Below are 25,321 nucleotides of genomic sequence, written 5' to 3'. Positions count from 1 at the left end.
AAAAGGATTAATTTCTCCAAGTACCTGTCAATTTTGATAATTTCAGGAAAAAACACTGGATTGGCCTGACCCATATGAATTTAAATACGCTACAAGATGGGGATTGAATTGATTGAAAGAAACTGCCATGAAATAGGCCTTTCGGCACACCTAGTCCATGCCAATCTTTGATAACCTGTTCATACAAGGTCTATGTCATCCCAGGTTCCTATCCATTCCCTACACACTACCGCCAATATAGAGGTCAATTAACCTACAAACCCGCATGTCTATGGGATGTAGGAGGAAACCCACAGGGCGAACATGCAAACTCCACTCAGATAACATCTGAGGTCTGGATTGAACCTGGTTTCCAGTGCTGGAAGGCAGCAGCTTTACCAGCTGCACATCTAAGCTGCCCCAAAGATGGTCCAGATCCTACTAATAAAGACTTAAGAGTTGTTTTTGTCTATTAGCCAAATATTGTAAATTCCACAATGTATTTTCAGCATTATAATTAAATTATCCAAATCGAGAGGCACTTGATGTAAATCCTAGTCTCTAACCTGAGCCCTGGTCACCAGCACCTATTTGGCAGCTTGAAAAGGGTAATGGAAAATTAATACAACTCCCATGTGAACCCAAACAGTTGCCCATTCTGCAAGAAAGCATTGAGACAGAATTGGGCTTGGGTGTTATTGTGTATTTAGGTGCATATTGAATTAAGACTTTGTCCTTTCTCCTAGGTTGCTGTACCTAGGTTTGCTGTTGGTATCGTAATAGGAAGAAATGGTGAAATGATAAAAAAGATTCAAAATGATGCTGGTGTCAGAATTCAGTTTAAACCAGGTGAGGAAGTATGGATTGGACTGACAGTGAATCAGTTTTCCAAAGAGGTCTGTTCATTTTTAAATTTAGCGCTACTCTCATTGTAGATTTGTTAAATTATCTGGATCGGTGAGGATTCTCAATTCCTTCATTATTATGACATCCCAACTCCTCTACTCAATATCTTGATGAAGGCAGGTGTGTCAACTCTTGTCTTTTCTCTGTCCAACTGTGTCACCACATTTATGGAACCATGTACCTGCACACCTAGATCTCTCTGTTTCCTCAGCACTGTTACAAAATCCAACACTTTACACTTACCTGAAGTAAACTCCACCTGTCATTCCTCAGCCCATTGGCCCCAAGATCCCATTGTAAGTGTAGATAACATTCACTGTCACCATACAACCAATTTTAGTGTTTCTTACCTTCTGGTAATTTTATATCCAGTTGGCTAATTTGTTCTGGATCCCATTTGATCCAACCCTCCGGACCAGCCTTTGCTAAGAGTCACTGTGATTTGGAAATGTATCGCCATTCCTTTGCCAAAGGTGGGTCCAAACCTACCCTTGCAACATCATGGATATACCTACACCTCAAGGACTGCATCGATCCAAGAAGGCAATTCACCACCTTAAAGGCAGTTAGGAATTGACAATGTAATGCCCATCCTGCAAACCCCACGTCACTTGAATGAATAAAAAATAATCTGTTATACTGGCCAGTGTCTTTATTAATGGAAGAACCTTGGATCTGTTGCTTTGCAAGAAAATTGAGGCAGCACATTTTGTTGAGTCTTGTGTTTATTTTTTTAATGCAGATTAAAAGATGCTGTTCATTAAGCTAAAGTATATGTTATTCTTGCTCAGGAGAAGCACGATTCTATCCTTTAATGATATTTCATCCAGCCCATGTGTTTGTAAGAGCACCGCGTCTTACTGTGCATCTCTCACCATCTTGTTTCTTTTTCTAGACGACGGTGTTATGCCAGACAGAATTGCTCAGGTGATGGGACCTCCAGATAGGTGTCAACATGCTGCTCATATGATTAATGAACTTATTCACACTGCCCAGGTGAGGAAACAGACCCAAGTTATAATATTATGCAAAGAAAAAAACAGGGTGGGAATTTCTATTCGTTTCTGCTCGTTAGATCAGTACTTTCTACGAAAAAGGTTAATGAACAGCATAAAAGATTGGCAACTTTAAAATAACTTATTTTCAGAGTTAGTGCCTTATGCTAGTGGTTTCTATGATCAGCACTGTTTCAAGAAATTAGAGATCCGTCCTATAATCAGATGGATTTGAATCGTCAGAACCCTTTTCCCAGGATGGAAAATTCAAATACTAGAGGGCACAGTGTTAAGGTGGTGAGCAAAGATTAAAGGGGATGTACATGGCAAGTTTTTTTTTTCTTTCACAAAGGGTTGTAAATTCCTGGAATGCGCTGTGGGGGGCGGCAGTTGAGGCAGATATGTTAGTGGCATTTAACAGACTCTTGGTTGGGCACCTGGATATGGATTGTGCTGGCAAAAAGATTTGGTCTTGGCATCATGTTCAGCACACATGTTGTAGGCTGCAGAGACTGTTCCTGTGCTTTACTATTCTATGTTCTAATCAAATGAGATGGTTTAAGCAAGAATATGTTTGCAAACATGTTGCACCATATCTGTTCATTGTTATTCTTATTCAATTCCTGCTTTGTCTAATTTTGCATCAATTATTGTCTTTTCCCTGCACCTTGATTGATTGCATTAAAGGTACTGGGGTCCATACATGCATTACCCACAGGTTTTTCCCTCATTTGTATCAAATAACATAGGCAAACTAATCTAGTTGCCATGGCAGTTTTCGGCATATTTTGTTTTAATGGTGATTACAGTTAATAGGATAAAAATGAATAAATAAATTCATGTACTTTTTCTAAGCCTCAGTGAGGATTAGATACACTAATCCCTATGTTTCAACCAGATCATCTCAATGTTTTCAATATTTTGTATTGATGAGTAGCATTAAATGCATTGAAGGACAAAATATACAACTCAAAAATTTGGACTGAATTATGACATGATTTCCTGTTCTGTAAACCTCATGATCTGGATTGCTTGTTCGATCTTGCAGTACTGCACACTCGAATATCAGTAAAATGTTGGTAAAGAAGAAAGATGCTCTGCCCCATTTCTATTTGCTTATCAGGTCTGAGTAGTTTATTAAATCATGGTGAATTCTAATGGACATAGTAGGGTCCACTGAAATGTTGGAAATCTTATTGGACCTGTAAATTGACACCTTGCAATACTAGTTTAATTCCATTAGATGGAGTGTCCTTGCACAGCTCCATGATTTTTTTCTACACTAAATTAAACTATGCTAACTCTGAGTAGATTCTTGTAAAGTTACATTAAACTAACCGTCCACCCGAAGATAAGGAGTCCGCATATTTATTTTGTGTAATGCTTTTTATTTTTGGCTATTTGGTATTGGGATGCAAGTATTGACAAACCTTTGTATATTTCTGCACTGCTCTGTTTAATAACTTCTCGTTCTTCCAGGAGAGAGATGGTCAATCTGGCTTTGGTGGTCCTGGAAGAGGACGGGGTAGGGGTCGTAGTGACTGGAATGTGGGACCTCCAGGTGGATTGCAGGAGATAACGTACACAATACCCGCTGATAAATGTGGCTTAGTAATTGGAAGAGGTATGACAATTTAACTGAATAATTTAACACAAAGCTTCGCACTGCACTGGTGATGACTGTGTAACAATGGAAGTGTTTTACTGTAGGAAATCCAAATAAGTCAAAGCATTTAGTGCTATTTTTGAGAAGGGATCTGTCATTCCTTTTAATTCCAGTGAATTACCACTGTTGCAGGAGCAGCCTTGGTAAATAAATGCAGAGCATTTTGTAAATAGCGCAGACCACTTGCATTGGCATCTGTTCATGGTCAGGACATGTTAGTTGGAAACCCTAATGCATTTTCATAGATAGTTCTACAAGTAGCTTAAGGGTACTGATCAAATCTCAGAAGCGTCTGACAAGTATGAAGCTTTTTTTCCAATTATGCCCAGTGTCCATTTTGAATGGCAGAAGTGATAGGAGCAGAATTAGGCCATTTGGCCCATCAACTCTACTCCACCTTTCAATCATGGCTGATCTATCTCTTCCTCACAACGCCATTCTCCTGCCTTCTCCCCATAATCTCTGACACCTGTACTAATCAAGAATCTATCCATCTCTGCCGTAAAAGATATCCACTGATGGCCTCCACAGCCTCGTGGCTAAGATTTCCACAGATTCACCATCCATGTTAACATGAAGAAATGTTATCTCATTTCTTGATGTATTCAAGGCATGCCATTGAGATTGCCTTTGAGCTGCTGAAGTATCATTGTTAGGAGTGAAGTTAAAATATTGCCATTTTATTTAAGGCCCTCACTGAGGGAAAACCTTTGACTGAAAGTTCTTGTATGGTCAAATTGTATTTGGGAATGTTATTCTGTTTCCCAGAAATATAACGTTTTGTGTCTGGGCCTTTTAGTCTAAAGAGAGGTCCTTGGAACATTACCTATCCATGTTCTCCAGAAATGCTTTCCAACCCGCTGAGTTACCCCAAGACTTTGAATCTTTTGTTTGTAATCCAGCATCTGCAGTTCCTTGTTCCTTAATGAAGTTTCCTGGATTTGAAGTTTGCAAGTGATATCCCTGAAGCCTGTGCACATACAAGCCCTGTCAAGAGTGTGACTCATACTTTAGCAATGCTCAGAAGCTCATGCAACCTTAAAAAGAGCAGCCCACTTGGTTAATATCCCATCAACCACTCTAACCATTAGTGCCTTTCCACCAGTCGCACGTGGTGTCTGCAGTCTATACCATTTACAAAATGTTTTGCATTTATTTGCCAAGGCTACTCTAATAACACCTTCCAAACCCAAGACGCCTGCTACCAAAACAAGGATAGTGGGTCCATCTGAACATCACCTTCAGGTTGTCGCTCCATGTTGCATATCGTCCTGAACTGGAAATACATCACTGGATCTTGAGCTCTGCATCTACATTCAGCAAGTCCCTAACCAACACCACTGTGGGAGCACCTTCACGAGGGGTATTGCAATGGAACAAAAAAGTGGTTCACCATCACCAATTCACGAGCAGTTAGGGATGAGTAATAAATATGGATTGCCAGCTAAGGACCCTTCCACCCCCAGTCCACTCCACTCCTGAAGATTAAAAAAAATGGGGCGGAAAGACAGAAGCTTGAAAGCTTCTTCCACCAGATTCAGTTACAGCTTCTTCCCCTCAGCTATCACGGGTACAGTCCCAACTTTCCAACCTCCCTCATTGCAGGCATTGAACAGTGTTCGCGTAACAGGCATAAAGATTTCTTCATTGTAAAGCAGAATAAATGCAACTTATTTTGTTGATAGTAGAAATACATAGCTGTTTAATCCTAAAGTGTGTTCTGAAAGGTAATAGGGCAACAGAAATGTCAAGTTCATGCTAAATGAAGGCAAGAGCCAGAAGGTAAATCATTTCCAAATCATGTCAGCACAGCAAAGAAGTAAACAGAATTTTTAAAGCAAAGGAGTAACCCTGCCCGATTCGATTCTACCCCATTGCGGACACTGGACTTTGTCCATGGAACTGGTGCGCGATAATGCTGAGAACTATATTCTGCGCTCAGTATCATCTCCTTCACTCTGCCTATTATTCTTGAGTTTGATTTTAATGTATTTATGTATAGTATTATCTTTTTTGATTAGCATGCAAAGCAAAACTTTTCATTATATATTTGTACACCTGACTCATAAACCTAAACCTAAATACCACTGCAGATTAGTTAAAAATAATTCTCGCTTTGAAAATGATCAAGTGTTTTTTTTTGTGATGGTACTTTTATGGTGTACCAATACCTCTAAAATGCTAAAACTAGATTTTCAATTTTTTTTAAAATGTATGTTCTTCAATTTTAAATTATAAAAAAACGTTTAAAATAACCATTAATTCAATTAGGCGGTCGAGTCCTTAAACAGCTTAAGCAGCTTATGGGGCGACGATTCGCCTTAGACGCCAGAGCAAGGAGCAATATGCGTACTGACACCTTTTTGTCCACAATAAAAGCACTGGTTATCAATTGTCTAAATGAGCCTGGTGAGAATGCATTTGAAACGGCTTCTTGGGGTTTAAGGTTTTATGAAATGGAAATCCATTGCGAATTGTGAACAAGTGCATATTGTGTACTGAATGACTAGTTCACAAAACAGAATAAAATCACCAGTTGAGTTCCAGCCAAAACTGATGCAGTAATTTGAAAATTAAACTGGTACTTAATAGGTATCCATTTTTGTTACATTTTGTAAAACAACCGGTTTTATTCTCTTAATGTCAGGAAATGCCCAATGTGCTATCCTTACCAGATCTATACTGTCTTTAGGTGCCAAATGCATTAGCTCTCTAAAATGTTCAACTTTTATTATCAATGATTGAATTAGTTTTCTGATTTACAGCAAAAAGCAAAGAAAGTGTCCAAAAGACTTAGAAATATGAAAGGCATATTTCTCCTTTGTAAAGTCTGAGAAATCTTTGAAGCCTGTTTGTTCTTTTGGAGAGTTAAACTTTGCAGGACTCCTTTACATTTTCATGAAGAGAATAATGAAGTGGCTTAAATTTCTGACACAACCCTTGACCTGTTTTAACTAAACTAGTGATGGCTGAATGGAGCTGTTTTTAAGATGAAACGTGACTCCAGTCGCCCAAAATTGGTTCTCTTTCCCCCCCACCTCCCCTCCACCCTACAAAACCCACATAAAAAAAGACCAGTTCATTTGACTATATAGTGGTTGTGAGAACAGGGCCAGTGCAGAAGCACACGCTTTGAAAACCCAGTGCCTCATTGTTCACATCTTTAGCTTAATGTGACTTACAATATACTGAAGCTAATGTGACATTAATTGTTGGTGGTTGAGGTTTCGGTTCATGATCTTGTGTGAATCTCTCCTCTCTCCAACAACCCCCAGCCCCACCCCCACCCCCTACCCTTGTCCTTCTTTGGACAGACTGCAATTGAAATCCGACTGCATAACCAATGTTTCATGGGTCTTTTCAGGATCACTCTATCTCCCAGTCTCTAAAGTTGATGTCCGGCATTGCCTTTTCAGTGGCTCTGACCAGCTGAAAGAATCCTGAAAAGGCATGGAGGCAATAGAAACGTCAAGTGCTTTCTATGTTGGGTGAAGGCAGGAGCTGGAAGATAAATCGTTACTTCTCTTCGCCATATTACCATGATAAAAAAAAATTGATGGATAATTCTCCAGTGCTGGGCAGTGTCATTGCTGTCTTTTTAGTGATTTGATTAATTGCTTTACAATTTTCATCAAGTACCATTGCAGTCGGTTTCACATTGCATCCCTGTCAGGCGGAAGAATAGACTGACTGTTGAACGTGTCTGTGACTGGCCACCAAGCGTCTTGTGAGTGACCTCCCCCAGTGGGCGCATTAACCACCAAGGGCATCCCTTTAGAGACGTTGGAGAGGGGGTGGGGGCGAGAAATTGAGTAAGTGAAGCAGCCAGAGCAAGCACACACAAGAGATGTAATTGATGTTAGGACATAAACATTAGATTTTAATCAGCGTGCAAGTTTGAAAAGGCTTTGAGCTCAGATTGTTCAATGAATAAAGCTGTGAAGGGAAGGCGTAAATTGGCTACATTTAGGAAGGCCATGCTTTAATTGATTTTGTAGGGGAATAGCCTTTTTTTGTAAAAGTTTCTAGGTTTCCATATGTTTAACAGGTACTGTTCTTGGTTTCCAACAACATTACAAAAGGGGTGCAATTTAAATGCACTGTAACTGTTCGGGGGAGGGTAAGAATTCTTGGAGAGAAATCCTTGTAACTTTCTTTATTATCAATTTAGCAATAGTTAGAAAATTGTTTTAAACATGCATTTAATTGTCGGAATATTGGTTTCCTCAGTGCAAAGTTAGAGGTTAATCTTTTGCAATGGTGGAAATGTAAAAAAAAATTAACCTTTAGCCCTTTGTGTTTTAATTGCTGTGGTTGTTAGCTGCTCCAATTTGATGCTTTGGATTGCTTAAGTGTCTCCAGCTTCATCCAGTCTGCTAACTTTTGAACAGTTGTCAAATTTGCACCCGACTACATTTATAAAGTTAGCACCATTGTTCATTGAGATTTTTGCTTGGCCTTTACAATTGTTGGTATAAGTCAAATGTCCTGACCTGATTTTTGTCTCATGAATTGTTAACATGTTGGCTCGTTCTGGTCACATAATTGCTCATCATTCTTTAATTACATATAATAAATGCTGTCTTAGTCTAACATATTCTTAAACAGTTTGCTTTTTACTCCCATTATGGTCGCTCTAGTTGTCTACTGTGAATTCTGTGTTTTGTCATGATATTCCCTCTAATTTCCCTCTTAATGTTTAACAAACAATTTAGGTGGTTAATATTTTCAATGAAAGTTTGTTTCCATGAAGGGACATTGTTTGTCATATTCCAAGGGCTAGATATCAAATTATATGAATTATTTTGCCTTTAATTTCAATTCCTTTTCCGCTCTCTTCCATCTCCTACTCGACAGATTAAAAAAAAAGAAATGTAACCTGAAATTTTAACTATGTGGTGAGATAAAGGTTTTCAATAATATTTCTACAATGTAATGATCAAATTGCTGTCTACAGCTAAAGAGATTCTTGGGGATCAAGTTAGGATTTGATCAGATTAGAAAACTTGATGTGTTTAATTATTAACTAAAGAGGCAGGACATTTGTTTCAATTAAGCTGCCTTGATCAGGTCAAGATGCTGTAGTCTTCTCGCCTGCATTATATATGCAACAGTGCTGCAGAGGCAAATTGGGATGGGTAATAAACACCAGCAATGCCCATATCTTATATATGAAAGGTTTTTGAAAAAGCTTCTCACATTGGTGACTTCTTGCTTGAGATTGAGTTTTGTGTTTTTGAGCACAAAAGCAGCAGCAGGAGAATTGGCCCCTTGGAGTGCTCTGTGCGGTTAAGTTAGACTGGCTGATCGCATTTCAGCACTTTGTATGCTTTGACTTCCATAATTTCCAAAGATCTATCTTGAACATGTTCAGCAACAGTGTCTATAATCCTTCAATGATTTAACACTCGTTGAGAAATTAAATTTCTCATCTAATACCTAATTGACATGCTACTTATTCTGAGACCTTTAAGTAGGAACATTCAACTTGTCAAGTCCCAGAAGATTTTTGTTGATAAAAAAGGATGTAAGCCTAATCTACTCATTTTTTTTCCCTTATGTGAAAATCATTGAATCTGCTGTACTCTCTCTTGGATAAAATTAACCATCCTTGAGTAAGAGCATGCAAGCTTACAGTACTCTAAACAAGTGTGGTCTTGGCATGGACTCCTGTGATTGCAGTAAAACTTCTTTTGAGATCTGATCTCTCGTTAAGGATTGAACATTGTCTGCTGTCCTTTTTTCCTTTCTGTACCGTTTATTAACCCTACATGATTTGTGTACGTGGAAACCAAGGCCTCTCCAAATACTTCCATTTCCCATTTTCACCATTTAAAAAAAAAACCTACTTTTCTATTTTCTCCAAGACAGATAACTTTACGCATCACCAGGTCTGCTAACTAACTAACTGGTACAAAAAGGAATTAGGACCCACGAGATTTTACCCAGGAGAGAGTCCAGCAGACCCAATGATTTTCACAGAAGGAAAAATTGAGTAGATTAGGCTTGCATCCTTTTTTATCAACAAAAATCATCTTCTTTCTACTCACTGAACCTGTCTGTATCTCTGCAACTTCATTGTACGATCCCCACAGCTTATTTTCCCACCTGGCTTTATATTGTGAACAACCACAAATATGCGGCTGTTGCTCTCCTTGTTACAAATAAATTGAAAAATTGGAACGTCTAGGCATGGATACTTATGGCCCTGTCCCACGGTACAAGTTCATTCCAAGAGCTCTCCCGAGTTTGCCCTGATTCGAACTCGGAGATTTACGGTAATGGCCGCTCGTCGGTACTCGGGGCTCTTGTGGACATTTTTCAACATGTTTGATTTTTTTTAAAACTCGGGCGAGCTCTTGGAATGAACTCGTACCATGGGACAGGGCCATTACCAAGAGCTACAGCACACAAATTTGAAAATGACTTGCATTCTCTTGAGCTCTATTTTCTGTTTTGCAAACAACTCAGTCTATGCTTCTAATTTCCCCAATTACACAACACACAATTTGATGAATACATTATATACTCATTAAAAGCTTTTTGGCCTTTGATACGAACTATTCTTTGGGCTTCTTTTATTTATCTTGTTAATTCTACTTCCAAAAAAACTATTGATTTGCCAAACAAATTCTCGTTCAATCCAGAATCGGTCGGAAGAAGAATCTCGAACCAAAACGTCTGCCTGCCTGACCTACTGAGTTCCTCCAGCACTTTGTTTTGCTCAAGATTCTGTCATCTGCAGTCTCTTCACCCTTTCAATATATCTATGTTAGCATCACAGGTCATATTTCTTATGACCTACTAATATGTCATTAATAATAGGCTTGTGAATTTTTCCAATGACTGGTTATATATTGCTGCTTTTCGCCCTCCCTCCCATCTTAATTAACAGAGTAACATAACTATTTCCCAAATTGCAGGAACCGTTCAAAAATCTAGAGATTTCTAGAAAATTAAAATGTGATTAAATCAGATTTTGAAATATTTAAGAGCAAACTCTCATATCCTTCATGATAAATCAGTAAACACTTTACAGGAATTAAAGTTTATATAGAAGCTGTGCACAAACTCATAATATCTGGAACTACTTCTGAATATTTGTGGCCTGCAGATGCCTAAAACTGCAGCAAAACTATAGCTAATATAGAGCATTAGAAGGCACTAACATTACAGTTTCAGAATACGTTTAATGTGTCCATGCACATTAATATTTTGCTTTTACTCCACAGGTGGAGAGACTATAAAAAGCATTAACCAGCAGACCGGAGCACATGTAGAATTACAGAGAAATCCACCACCAAATTCTGATCCTAATATTCGAATATTCATAATTCGTGGAGCTCTACAACAAATCGAGCATGCTAGACAATTAATAGAAGAAAAAATCAACGGGGTAAGCTTCTCGATCACCTACGTTTCATCCAACCTTTTCATTGCACTTTAGATGATTATTTCAAAAACTACATCAGAAAATCACACCTCGTCCATGCTCTGGTCAGTTGACTCGTGAAGCAAGTACCCTTCCAACTTGAGAAAAAGTGATCGACAACTGTGTCGTTTTTTCCAGTTCCCTTCTGCTCCAACTTGCTGCTGATACTCAATTCCTCCCACCTTCATTGTCGTGGGTCATAGAATGGTCCCATTGAGAAAAATATAGGTTCCATCTGCACCAGAACCCGTCCCACAGTGCCCTGCGTGTACTCAGCCCAGTATTCAGCCACAAAAACATTTGCACTTCTAGGTCATTTTTAATCTTGTCCTTCCTCTGATTTGCATTTAAAATGTAAACGTCCTCCTGCCTACAAGTTTGACACAGATTATAGACCACGTCTTCTGGAGCACACCGTCCACATTTGATTTTCCGCATCCCTTCGGTACCTTCCGTGAGCCCGACTTCAATGAGGCAATATACCATAGTGGCCACAGAAAACCTCATCGGCCCTAACTGGGGACCTTATCATTTGAACCCCTTATCATTTGTTCTTCTAACCGCTCTATATGCAGTCATTTAAGGCGCAATGGGCTGTAATCCCCTGAGGAACCTTGACCTTCATTACTCAGGTCTGTATCCATTCACACATGGAGGAACTCCTGCATCAGCAGCCTTGTCCTCTGGTTGTTCATCCCCTTTGCTTGTAGGTACTGAAATCTGCAATGTGAATTTGTGGAAGGTATTAAATCAATTCGCCGTTGTTCCCCTTCATTCAAATGTTGTTTGTCCACCTGTAGGGGCCTGGTCCTGGCGGCCCTGGAGGATTTAACACGAACCCTTACAGTCAAGGACCACCTGGACACCATCAAAAGTAAGAATCGGACTCGCATTGCATCCTTGCACAGTTTACTTTGCTTGGTTTTAAATAAGCGGAGTTCACAAGATGTTTGTACTCCTGAGCTAACAAACTGTTACTTTGTAATGGAAGATTTTGGGCCGTTCAAGAACCATATGTGAATTAATTTATTTTTCGATGGAAGTCTTGAATTACTCAGATGTTGTTTTGGTTTTTTAGTTCATTTTTGGTCGAACAAATGGAAGCTCATTGCTTTGCAAACTTGTTTCTGATGGCTATCAGTATGAATTGGCCAAGATTTGTTAAGTATCCAGCACAGGTTTTCTCTGAATTCCACTTTGGGGAATTATTTTTGACTCGCTACTCAATCTAAACGTTGAGTAAAATCTATATACTCCCTACCCTCCCACCAACCTTTAAACCTGCAACCTGAAGAATTACTACTCACTTGCATAGTTTTCTTCGTTATTCTCCCTCACGTCCACCTTCATTCTCCTCTCCCCTGCCTACCTTCCACACCAACAATGGCCGCCAAAAGATTTTGCCTTCCAGATCTGCATCGTGCAGCGGACTTGCAGGCTGCTCTGCGGTCATTAAAAGGCTGCAGCTATGACCACTTTGTGTTAGTGGCAAGCCTGCCATGGAAAGTTATCTGAATTTCATCTTTTCCCGGCAGTGTTATCTGGAATTGACACCACCATCTTCCCCATTTCCGTACCCAATAATCTACCAATGAAATGGGAGACACCTTGTACAACTTGTATAAGGGGGAGAATTTTTATCTCAATGGGGTTAGGTTAGGTAAGGGGGAGGTACAGCAAGTCCTGGCTATCCTTGTACACCGGTCACAGAAAGTTGGCGTGCAGGTACAGCAGGCAGTGAAGAAGGCTAATGGAATGTTGGCCTTCATCACAAGAGGATTTCAGTATAGGAGTTCTTCTGCAGCTGTATAGGGCTCTGGTAAGACCACATCTGGAGTATTGTGTACAATTTTGGTCTCCTAATTTGAGGAAGGTCATTCTTGTGATTGAGGCAGTGCAGCGTTGGTTCACAAGATTGATCCCTGGGATGGCGGGACTGTCATATGAGGAAAGATTGAAAAGATTGAAAAGACTAGGCTTGTATTCACGAGTTTAGAAGGATGAGGGGAAATTCTTATAGAAACATATAAAATTATAAAAGGACTGAACAAGCTAGATGCAGGAAAAATGTTCCAAATGTTGGGCGAGTCCAGAACCAGGGGCCACAGTCTTAGAATAAAGGGGAGGTCATTTAAGACTGAGGCAAGAAAAAACTTTTTCACTCAGAAAGTTGTGAATTTGTGGAATTCCCTGCCACAGAGGGCAGTGGAGGCCAAATCACTGGATGGATTTAAGAGAGAGTTAGATAGAGCTCTAGAGGGTAGTGGAATCAAGGGATATGGGGAGAAGGCAGGCACGGGTTATTGATTGGGGAAGATCAGCCATGATCACAATGAATGGAATTGGCTCGAATGGCCTCCTCCTGCACCTATTTTCTATGTTTCTATAATACTGTGGAATGATTTCACATTTTTAATTTGTTTGGTTGAATTTATTCTTCTTCCAAACGTAGTGGTCCTCCACAAGCCTTTATGACACAGGGATGGGGCAGTACATACCAACCCTGGCAGCAACAAGGACAGCAGGATCCAAGTGAGTATCTAGCTTGCTTTCACCAAACTAAGACTTCTCTTCTGTTTATTTTGTACATTGTGCTATTGGTTGAGTTTCCATTTTCTCTTCTTCAAGACTTGATACAATAGAGGCTTTTCATCACCCTCAAAATATTTAATAGGATATGCTACATAGGCAGCTAGGGAAATCCAACAGGCTAATCAGTATTTTTTTATTTTTTTTGTCCATCCATTTTGATATACTCCAGTTCTTGTGCCCACAAAACATATTGTCATCTATCTTAGCTATTCATTTTAACCTGACTGATCTCTAATTGGGTTGATTCTGAATCTTATTTACAAGCTTATTCTAATTCATCCTTTTAAAAAAAAAAACTTCATATGCCTACCAACAACCTCAACTTTAATGTAGCAAATCTCAGACTGTTTAAAACAAACTGACCGACTGAACACTGTCAACCGTAGGATAGTTTAAACAAAGTAACACATTTTGCTTCTCCTGGCCTATTTTCCTTTCTTGGAGAGACAAAATAATATTCAAAGCCATTTCAGTTTTGGTTTTCCCCAAGATTTGTCGAAAATTATAATTTGACCTATTTCAAAGCCTGGCAGGAGAGGGAAATGGTAGGAAATCATCTGACCTCCTCCATTCAACCAGCAGTGCAACTTTGTACAATTTGGCAACCCGTCTTCAATAACTCACTGAGTAATCAAAAGATACCTGGACTAATGTAGAAATTATCCAAGACTGTGGGAATGAGTGCACATTTTTAATTTATTTGGCTGAATTTATCCTTTTTCAATCATTGGGGGCCTTTATGACAACAGGATAAAGAATTGCGTACCAATCTTTAATCACAGTTGTAGGACTATTATGGTACAGAAAGTAGCCATTTCACCATTAAGAATATGCCAGTTTCCGAGAGAGCAAATCAAGAAATCTAACATTTGAAAAAAGATAACTTGGTCTCCAGGATTTTTTATTTATTTGTTTCTAACCCTACTTAATCATTTGATCCAAATTGTTTCTCTAACTTTTAAACACTACTCCAATATGTTGATGCACGAGTTCTATAGTGAATTACAAAAGGTTAAAATTGGACCTGAAAGGGTGACAAACCGCCCGAGCCAAAATGTTGCAAACTATGATTTGGACGAGTCTTGAATATGTTGAATCATCTACTACGATTAAAAAATATATTTTGATATGGATTCTTCAACAAAGGATTGTGAAAATGTTTCTTCTGACCTCACTAGGTTTGTCTTTTTCCTTGTTAGCCACTCTCCAGGAGTTGTGTACGAAGCATCGCAAGCTGTTCTCGGTTTGCATGTTAGCTTGAGGTTTTCAACCCCCAAGCTGATTCCATTACGGAAGCAGTCAACTGCTCCTGATCACCTAAAATAACCTAATTGAAGGTGCTTCTTCAGTAGAAGTTGTGTTATATGTTATCTTGGGTTGGACTCAATTCAATAACTCGCACCACATGACCTCGTATGTATACTACAGAAGATGTGGGTAGCCTTGAATGGGGCATTAACTCTTCTTCCTATCCTCCCAAAATTATGCATTTACTTTTGACAAAGCTATTTGAAAGCCCAGTCACTTGGTTCACTAATCATTTTATCCTGTTATCACTTTTTTATGCTTTTACTAAAGCATCTTGTGACTGGGTGGCTGTATTGAGATGATTAATATTGGCCTTGCTGATAATCTTTCCTGTGAAGAAGAATTCAATAGGAAGAGGATCAAATCCAATATCACTGGAAACAACCACAAAGGAATTAACTGGGGAGGTACTTGGATTCTGATTCCTTTGGATACACGTGTGTTTTGGTTGGGGTGGGTGGGTTTATGTTCAAATGGTTCAAAATTAGACTTTTAAAAATTGGACATTGACAACACGAGCAGTAACGTCACTGCATAATGATCTATTCCTACCCCACAAGGTAAAACTATCAAAATTAGTCAGTGATAGTTACTGTGACACTGTGTGTGTGTCTAGGTAAAACTGCACAGCATTTGGGTACAGCAGCCTGGTCAGCCTACATCTCCCAGTTTTACCAGCAGCCTAGCCAGCAACAACAAGCAACAATGGGGCAGAACTCTCAACAAAATTCAGGTGTGTATTTGTGAAGTGAACTATTGCAACAGTACGGGCAAATACATTCCACTCTCTGCGGCCCAGCCCTTCTCTTGCTACCTCTGCGATTCCAGAATCAACATTAACGCTCTCCTTTATCCTCAGTAACTGGGTGGGGCACAGGATGTGCTTTCTACAATTTTTCTCTCATTTTGATTCTAATCAATACCCAGCATTTGATTGTAAATTCCTCTGTCCTTTGGCGAAGGGTGCTGTGAGAAAAAGGTTACCTCAAACAAATGTGGTACAAAACCCAACCTACATGCCTCCCTCTCTCTCTCTCTCTTCCCCAGCCCCTTGGATGTCGTCATTTTAGCCCTGACATATGAATCCCATATATCAGGATGGTTCTCCATGCAATGTACTTATGGTTTTGCAGATGTTTCTGAACAGATGTGTTTTCCCAGTGCTTTGGTTTTTACTCTGCAAGTCAACAGTGAAGAGTGTCCAAGAACTAACTCCTGGCCTGGGAATTTGTTACTTTGGTGTCATAGTTCGAAGACCATGATTGGAAGTCAAATAGGTTGTTGCATCAGAGTAAATGGAATGATCCGCCATCAAATGTTCCTCATTGAGAAAGGACCTTGTACAATGTCCAAATTCAATCAGTAATTATTAGACAGTGCATTTATATACTTCACAAATCTGTAGCTAATGCAAGACATTTGAGAAGTATGGCAGATTTGAACCTTTCTCTGGGCTGGCAAAATGTCAGCGACTTGCCTTAACGCACTGCGAGGGGGAAAAGGTTTTTTACAACTTGCTCCTAAATCAGATTTTTGAAAGTATTCCTGTTGAGTTGTGTTAGAAATAATTGATCTACAATACTTCTGTACAGTTTATTGCCCTGTGTTGATTCCTATATACTTGTATACGGTGTCTTCCCCTTTATTGCGTTCTATATGTACTTAATCATTCTAGATAGATGCTTGTTAATTGGAGGAAGGATATTTTTTTAATCAACATAACAGCAGTAGAAGGTTGAAATAACTAGCATATCAAGCAATATTTGTAGAGAGAGACACAAGAAACTGCCCGAGGTACTCAGCAAGTCAGGCAGATTCTGTGAATGTTACAAGTGGAGGCCCTTCAGAGCGAGTCGGAGTTGATGTTTCAGTTCAATTACTTTTTTCATCAGATCCAGGAAAAGTTGGAAATCAAAGATCTTTTTATTAAGCGGCAGCGGAGGGAGAGTAGAGGGGGAAGAACAAAAGGAATATCAGTGATCAGGCCAAAACCTGGAGTGAGTGACTGAATGATATGAATGATGTTGATGCTGGATGAGAACGGGTAGTAAAGCCTTATTGGCCACAGCGGATCAATCTGATGGAAATCTACATAAAGGATGACGAGTGAGGACAGGAGAAGGGAAACATGCTTAAATCATAGATGCTAAACAATGTAATCTCTGGGAATCTGAAATAGAAAATAATGTGCATGTAGAAGAGTGGCATCATGTTTGGCATGAACATTGAGATCAAGTGCTTGTTCCTGTGTTGGACATTTCTATGTTCTGTGTTGTATTGCTGGAAGAACCTGGCAGGCCTGGCATACTTGTGCAGGGCGGAAAACTGAGTTCATGTTAGCTGATGACCTTTCATCAGAACTGGCCAGATTTGATGCTGACCAGAAAGGCTGGTTGTTCAAACTCGTCCATTTCATGGCTGTTCAGAAGGTGAGTTGCTGGTCCTTGAATGGTCTTTATTGGATCAATTTCAGTTTTGCGTTGCTCCATCAGGCTCTATTGGGATTGATTAATATCGTGTGAGCTGCACGCAGCCAGATCTCGGCAGCAAATTCACAAATGACAGTAACTCTGAACTGTGCCATTTACATCAATGAAAGAGGCGCTCATCACTTCACAAAGCAGGAGTGCTGTGACATCCAGAATGTCCCATTGCAGCTCTGACTACAAAGTTCAACTACCAAGTAATATTAACCTTACTGTGCCTGAAGATTTAAATGTTGCTTTTAAAATAAATATTCCCATCACTGATTGAAGTAGATATTTCTCTGCAAGGATTATTGTGCTTGTTGGTATACTTGAGCACCAGTTAGCACCAGTTAGCTATTATAATGTGCATATTTTAAAAACAATCAGTCCTAAGATTTTTCTCGACCTTGCTTTTATAATGGTGCATTATTGTGCCTATTGCAGGATTTCCTTATCTTTTGTTTATTTCTGATAATAACTAACCTCTACAACTTCCACACTTAATATCCTTCATTAAATGAGTGGCTGCTTTTCAAAAGCCAGACTAAAGCTCATTGACATCTTGAATATTTTATTATTGGATTAGATTTGAAAAAAATGTCAGCACTTTTGTAACACCTGAAAAAACATCCGAAAGTCAATGAATAGTTCTGAGATAGACACGAAATGTGTAACTCAGTCACAAAGAGTAACTCAGCGGGACAGGAAGCATCTCTGGAGAGAAGGAATGGGTGACGTTTCGGATCGAGACCCTTCTTTAGATTGATGTCGGGAGTAGGCGGGACAATGATAGAATGTAGTCAGGGACAGTAAGAATGGTGGGAGAACTGGGAAAGGGGAGGGGATGGAGAGAGAGAGGGAAAGCAAGGGCTACTTGAAGTTAGAGAAGACAATGTGCATACCTCTGGAGGGGAGGTAAGCTACCCAAGCAAAGTATGAGGTGCTGTTCCTCCAATTTGTGCTGGGCTTCACTCTGACAGTGGAGGAGGCCAAGGACAGAAAGGTCAGATTGGGAATGGGAGAGGGAGTTAAAGTGCTGAGCAACCGGGAGATCGGGTAGGTTAAGGCGGACTGAACGGAGGTGTTCAGCAAAACGATCAGCGAGCCTGCGCCTGGTCAGGCGTTGACACCTGGAACAATGGATACGGTAGATGAGGTTGGAGTTGGTGCAAGTGAACCTCTGCCTCACCTGAAAAGACTGTCGGAGTCATTGGATGGAGTCGAGGTGGGAGGTAAAGGGACAGGTGTTGCATCTCCTATGGTTACAGGGGGAAGTACCTGGGAAGGGGGTGGTTTTGGTGGGAAGGGACGAGTTGACCAAGGAGTTGCGATGGGAACGGTCTCTGCGGAAGATGGGAAGAAGTGGCCAGTAGTGGGATTCCGTTGGAGGTGGTGAAAATGTTGGAGGATTATATGCTGTATGCAACAGCCGATGGGGTGGAAGGTGAGGACAAGGGGGACTCTGTCCTTGTTAGGGGGGAGGGGTGAGTTTCAGCTCAGTGCCTTATCACTTCTACAATATCAATAACAATGATCTTCTCTCTTGTGGCCCATTATCTCACCTGGACTGCTTCATTACTTTACTTTTCAGCCATCTTCCAGTTGTGTGAATCATTTTGAATATTCTCCATTCCATCAAAATTATCTCACTTCTAAGTGGGTTCAAATTCTCGAAATTAACATGAGATTTCTGCTGATGTTTCTCAGCTATTTTTACTTCAAATTTGGACCATCTTCCCTCTTCATCCCCTCCAAATTCAACACTTGTCTTTCCCAGTTTTGTTTTTTCAATGACTGTTTTGTGGCAATGTTTGCTGCACTTCAGCACTTTGTATCGAAAAATGGCTCATTGGGAGCAATACATAACCCTACTAAATGTGGCCAGTAATCGGTCCTTCAAGATTTGGATTACAAGCTGAAGTTGCTGGTGTAGTCATCTGTTATCTTGCTAAATATAAAATAATTGCACTTATTCACTCTCCCCTCAAAAAATAGTACAGTCAGCAATAAGCCTGTAGTTTAAACATTCTACATGGAAAGGGCCCTTTGGGCCCACTGAGTCCACACCGACCATGGATCACCCAATCACACTAATGCCGTTATCCGACTTTGTATCCACTTCCTGTACATTAGGGGTAATTTTTTTTTTTTAAGAGGCCAATTAACCTACACACCCACATACCTTGGAATGTGGGGGTAAACCAGTGCACATGGAAGAAACCCAGGTGGCCACGGAAAACGTGTGAACTCCACACAGACAGCATGCAAGGTCATGTTTGAACCTGGGTCTTTGGCACTGTGAGGCAGCGGTTCTACTAGCTGTGCCATTGTGCCGCCCTAATAAAATTATTTTTGACTCGTGAAAATTGCCTTTACTGGCTACTTGTTTGATAAGACTGACATCAACAAGACCAGGTATTAAATTAAGAATTACCTGTGTGTGTGGAAATCATTGAAATTAGGTGTTCAGGCACACATGTGGTTAAAATAGAGTCATCTAGGAAGGTAAGGTGGGAGATTGTAGGCCAGTACTCCTCTCCTCCATCCATCCTCGGCAATCAAAGATCATAAGAAATAAACATTTAACACTTTATTACATTCTGAGTTGGCTTTAAGCAAACTGGTTTAAGATTGAATCTTGACCAAACGTTGTAGTCACACTCGCTCACTGTACAGAGTTGAAACCACACCAGTTTACTGTAAAGAGCCTGGGTTTGAGGCAATCCTGGAAACTAGTTCTCCTTTTGCTCCACAAAAGATCCCTCAACTTTTCTTGAAAAATGTATTTTATCAATTTGTGAAATGTGATTTTTTTAAACCTGCCCACAGATCAGAATGGTGGCCAAACTGGTCAGATGGATTATTCCAAAGCCTGGGAAGATTACTACAAAATACTTGGTATGCACTTTTCTTGGACTGATATTCTATATATTTTTTGAGTTGACTTCTCAAAGAGTATTCACACAAAGCAGCTATTATGGAGTAGTGAATTCCCTTCCTCCCTATGTTTTTCCCTTTCCTTCCTTCACCCCTTACTAAAGCTTAATGCCCCATCTGTGCTTTACCTTCCTGCCTCAAGCCTTTGTAATCTTGCTTTGGTTGAGCTTCTCCTTAACTTTCCCAGTTGAGCAAACAAGATGTCTGCGGTGCTCTTTTATGAATACTTGTGTGATTCTCAGTCTAAAGGGTTTTGACACAAAATGTCACCATATCCTTTTCTCCAGCCTGACCTGCTGAGTTTCTCCAGCATTTTGAATCTATCTATATTTCTAGCCATTCATCCACTGAATTCTACTGCTTGATGGATAGCAGGAATACCTATTCTACAGGAATGACCTGCGGTAGACCAGTCAAATAAAATACATGAGAGCAGAATATTGCAGATGGGAGTTTAGTATTAATCCCCAAGGCTGCTGTGGCAGAACTACAACTCGAAGCAAATCAACTGAATGGGAGGGATGTGAATCCCTCCGCTGTGACATTGCCTTGTTTACTTTGCTCATCTAATTTGGATGAGGATTTATTCGTGCTGCAGAGCTGTGTGTAGGTCCTTAAGCAGCATCATGTTATTTATATTTTGGCCAGAAAATAGCTGTTGGTGGTGACACCGACATCAGTGCCATGAGATGGGCTGAGAAATATTTTTGTCCAGAAGAGCTTTACTTCTCAGAGAGATGATATGTCTCCACAAGCTTAGTGCCTTTTGACTGATTAGATGGGCTTCATCAGTGACGTGTGGTGTATTGAGTGATTTGTAGCAATTGCTTCCTGATGCTTGCTATGGCCATTTCAGTGTTCTCTGTATAATAGTTTAGTTTAGAGATACAGCTCTTACAATCCGCACCAACCAGCAACCTCCGTGCATTAACACTATCCAACACACACTAGGGACAATTTACACATACCAAGCCAATTTACATACAAACCTGTACGTCTTTGGAGTGTGGGAGGAAACTTGAAGATCTCGGGGGGGGGGGGACACACCAACTCTGTAGTCGGGATTGACCCTGGGTCTCTGGTGCTGCAAGCGCTACTACAGGTGCACAACCTTTTAGCCAGAGTTCCGAAAACCGGACATTTTTTCCAGGATGTCGTCTGCACACCAAAGCTCGCGTTTGGCGCCAAACTTGACCCGAAACGACCCACGATCAACCCAGGTCTGTACTACTGTAGCGGCTGCCTCCTCCCCGGAGACCGGGGAGACACTTAAACATCTGTAAATCATTGCTTAAATGTTAGTCAGTCAGTTTGGAGGGCTTTTATGTGAAGGGGGGGGGGGGGGTGAAGGGGGAATCTTTAATTCTTAGTCCCCTACCTGGTCGGAGAGGCGGGGAGCGGGCAATGCCATACCGGGTCGCTGTGCAGTAAGCTCCGGAGCACTGTGGCCACCGACTCCCAACATCACGGAGCTGGGGCTGCGGGCAGCGCCGGTTGTAGCTCTGACCCCAGCAACTTTACCACTTTACCCCTGGCTGCGCGGTGCTCCAAATCCAGCGCCGCCCGCGGCCGGACGCCCGCAGCCCCAGCTCTGCGATTGTAGCTCTCCAGACCCCGGCAACTTTACCCCCGCTGGTATCCCAGCGCTGTGGCCGCGCTCCCAACATCGCGGAGCCAGCGCCGCCCGCGCTGGATTTGGAGCTGGAAGCCAGGGGTAGAGTTGCCGGGGTCGGAGCTCCAACCGGCGCCGCCCGCAGCCCCAGCTCCGCGATGTTGGGAGTCGGCGGCCACAGCGCTCCGGAGCTTGCTGCACGGCAACCCGGTAAGGCATTGCCCGCTCCCCGCCTCTCCGACCAGGTAGGGGACTAAGAATTAAAGTTTCCCCCTTCCCCCACCACATAAAATCCCTCCAAACTAACTGACTAACATTTAAGCAATGATTTACAATGATTCCCCGATCTACGGGGAGGAGGCAGCCGCTCCAGACCTTTTAAGCCGCCCGCGCTACCTACCTAATCTACGCTAAAAATCTTCCATTCCGAAAAATTCCGAAATCCGAGAAGTGTCTGATCCCAAGGCTTTTGGATCAAAGGTTGTGCACCTGTACTATGCCACCGTGCCTCTTTGTTGTGGTTATGATCATTCCGTTTGTGTCAATGAATTGAACATCATCAAGTGCATCTATAGGGTCCATAAGAACTGTGTCAGCCGTTTAAGAGCTAGACAATTCGTATGTTTTACTTGTTTAATAACAAATAGGAGGTTGTTGAACAGGTTTGCATAAATCTCCAATACTTTATTTTTGGAACTATGTAGTTCAGCAGTACAGCTTCGTTTGTGCGACTGCTCTGCTCAGATCTATTTGGCTTGGAGCAATGGAGAGATTGTGAAAATTCCTGGTGTTTTCTGATCCAGAAATGTCATATCATTTGATCAGTGTTTTCTATCTGAAATGAGTTTGCAGAATTATAATATGAATCTGAATAGATTTGAATAGTTTTTGTACTTTTGGGTAGTTGATGTTTTGTGTTCTCATCACTTGTACAACTAATCGTTTGCATGAAGGCAGTGCATTGACTTGTGACGTCTTATTGTTCCCTGTGCCTGAGAACTTTATTTATTTATCCACTATGGGAGACTCTTAAGAACCTAATTTAAATGAAACTGTAGTTTTGCATTACACCATCCCCCCGACTGTAAATATTGGTACACGTGGCGTTTAGTGTTTTGTTCTGAATCAATAAGGTTGAATATTAGAGTTTTGTTTTGAAAGAAAAAAGCATGAAGAATCTTTTGTTGCCTGTAGCAGGTGGAACCTGTAGTTGGTTCTGACCTCCTTTTTGTAGGGTCATGTCCTATGACTGCGGCCAAGTCTCTTGCTCTTAGATTTTTTTTTCCTTCTTCCATAGCCTTTTATGTTTATGTGCTCCCATCCCCCACCTCTTTAATGCTATTTATGGCCAGTGTGAAGGATAGAAGTCCTTCAGGGTCAAAACAGCATGGCATGCTCTTCAAAAGGCAAGGGAAAGGATTCCCGAGCTATTCATGTGGAGGTTTTTATGTGATTGCTGCTGGGGTCCACGCCTGCTGGTGACTTGTGCCATCTTCTGGCTGCTGATATTGTCTGTTGCTGATTTAAGATGGTCTTGCAGTGCCCCAAGGCCAAATGCTAGCCACCTTGCTGAAGAGTTCTGTTGTGAACATGGGCAGAATAAATGGAACGTAAAGACTGGTGGGGGGGGGGGGGGGGAGAACCATTTGAAATGAGCCCACATCAAGGGCTCGAGAATCTTCCATCAGATCATTTAACAATTTTTGTGTGGCAGGAGTAATCTTCACAGAAATAAACAATAGAAAAATGTTGTACCCATGTGCTTTGTCCTCTGAAAGTGTGAGCTTTGTGCTTTTCAGAACTAATTTGAATGTGACATTATTCATTATTCAGCCTGCACAGATTTTAAATATGTTGTATTATTCTGTGTAATGTTGTGCAAAATTTGAAATGGATCTGCTTCCATTTCCAGTTTTACTAATTATTTCATACATTCTCAGGATGGTCAAAACATTTGCATGTTAGAAAAACATTTATTTTTGAGATTGCCTTTTCATTGAAACTGAGCTTTATTGATTGTGGCTGGTTGTTTGGTTCGATTCCTGATCACTGTTATAATAGTTGTCATTCGATTGTGCGTTACCTACTTGGGAAAGAGCAAAAATAAAACACTTCCTATTTTAGAACAATTTTTCGTATCCCAATCATTGAAGTTTTATGTACTAATGTTGTTCCTGTTTACTATTTCATTCATTTTTTACTGTGCATAGCTGTGAATCTGTCCAACATTTGCCCGGGAGAGGGTAAGGAAAGTGAACCAGTCTGTCTGCACTGCACATACATCTAGTTCCTCACTCCCCTGACTCTCACTCTGAAGAGCCTCGACCCAAAACGTCACCTATTCCTTTTCTCCAGATATGTTGTCTGACCCGTTGAGTTACTCCAGCTTTTTGTGACTATCTTTGGTGTAAACCAGCATCTGCAGTTCCTTCCTACAGATTTTATCTGTGCAGTATGTTGATTTCTGAAATTTCAGCTCTTTCCCGAATTTTCAGTGTTCCATTTATAATGCGCTTCATAATGTTTGGGACAAAGACCCATCATTTATTTATTTGCCACTGTACTCCACAATTTGAGATTTGTAATAGAAAAAATCACATATGGTGCAACTGGTGATGTCCATAAATCGCAGACTTCAAGCAGTCATTGCATGCAAAGGACATACAAAAAAAAAGTAATATTGCCTCTCCGATACCAGAAGAGAAATTGTGCACCATTAACAAATGAATTGAGAATGTGTTTCCATGTCTTCTGTTTGAATTTGAAGGTGCTAAGTGAGATTGAAGCAGGAGAAAATTGTTGAATTTAAATGCAGATCAAAAAGTGGTTCTCTAACAAAGAATAAAATAATTGCACGCCATATTTCATGCAATAATTGTTTCGCAGCACATGCTGTATCAGACTTCCCAGGAACAATTGGCAAGAAAAATGTAATTTAAACTTGCTCCACTTGGGTGAGAGAAGCAACCCAGGTATTGTTCTGTATTACCTTGAAGTAGTGTTTTTTTTTAATCTTTGGAGTGTCATCTACTGGTTGGAAATTTGTGTTACCTATGTCATTTCATGTGAAAATTATTAGCTTGTCCCTGTGTGATCTGATGTAGGTTAGCAACCTATCAGTGGTGAACAGGGCGAGTGCACAGTGGAATCAGGATGAATAGTACTGTATTTCATTGTTGCTCGACTCTCCCGTTTCATGTAACTGTTTAAAGGTAGTATGTTCATTTACAATAGGGTTATTGTTGGGATATGGCTGTTGGCACAGGCACTTGGCTGTTATGCTGTTCATAAAAGTGATTTCCATGAATCATCATGGGTTATGACCTCATTACCACCAGAGCGCATCATCTGTTGTAACATTGTCACTTTGCTGAATGGCAACATCTGGCATAAAATTATCTGTTTTATTACCGTGAAAAGCTTACT

The 25,321-nt window shown here is 40.6% G+C and overlaps 1 protein-coding gene across 5 annotated transcripts in view; it reads left to right on the top strand.

The window, feature by feature from the left end:
- The window catches only part of fubp3 (far upstream element (FUSE) binding protein 3), a 79,878-nt gene that overhangs the window by 43,214 nt on the left and 11,343 nt on the right, over nucleotides 1-25,321 (top strand). For 2 of the 5 annotated variants that reach the window (XM_055660088.1, XM_055660086.1), the window contains exons 10-17: nucleotides 726-828; nucleotides 1,781-1,881; nucleotides 3,360-3,504; nucleotides 10,779-10,942; nucleotides 11,779-11,852; nucleotides 13,431-13,510; nucleotides 15,495-15,611; nucleotides 20,176-20,244. In XM_055660088.1, the coding sequence (XP_055516063.1) occupies nucleotides 726-828; nucleotides 1,781-1,881; nucleotides 3,360-3,504; nucleotides 10,779-10,942; nucleotides 11,779-11,852; nucleotides 13,431-13,510; nucleotides 15,495-15,611; nucleotides 20,176-20,244 (853 nt within the window). The remainder of the gene's footprint in view (nucleotides 1-725; nucleotides 829-1,780; nucleotides 1,882-3,359; nucleotides 3,505-10,778; nucleotides 10,943-11,778; nucleotides 11,853-13,430; nucleotides 13,511-15,494; nucleotides 15,612-20,175; nucleotides 20,245-25,321) is intronic. The other 3 variants (XM_055660090.1, XM_055660089.1, XM_055660091.1) reach the window with 3 other exon arrangements.

The sequence above is a fragment of the Leucoraja erinacea genome, chromosome 31, assembly GCF_028641065.1.
Source record: "Leucoraja erinacea ecotype New England chromosome 31, Leri_hhj_1, whole genome shotgun sequence".
Taxonomy (NCBI): Eukaryota; Metazoa; Chordata; class Chondrichthyes; order Rajiformes; family Rajidae; genus Leucoraja; species Leucoraja erinaceus.
Note: the sequence above shows the minus strand (reverse complement) of the source record. Positions and strands in the feature narration are given on the sequence as shown.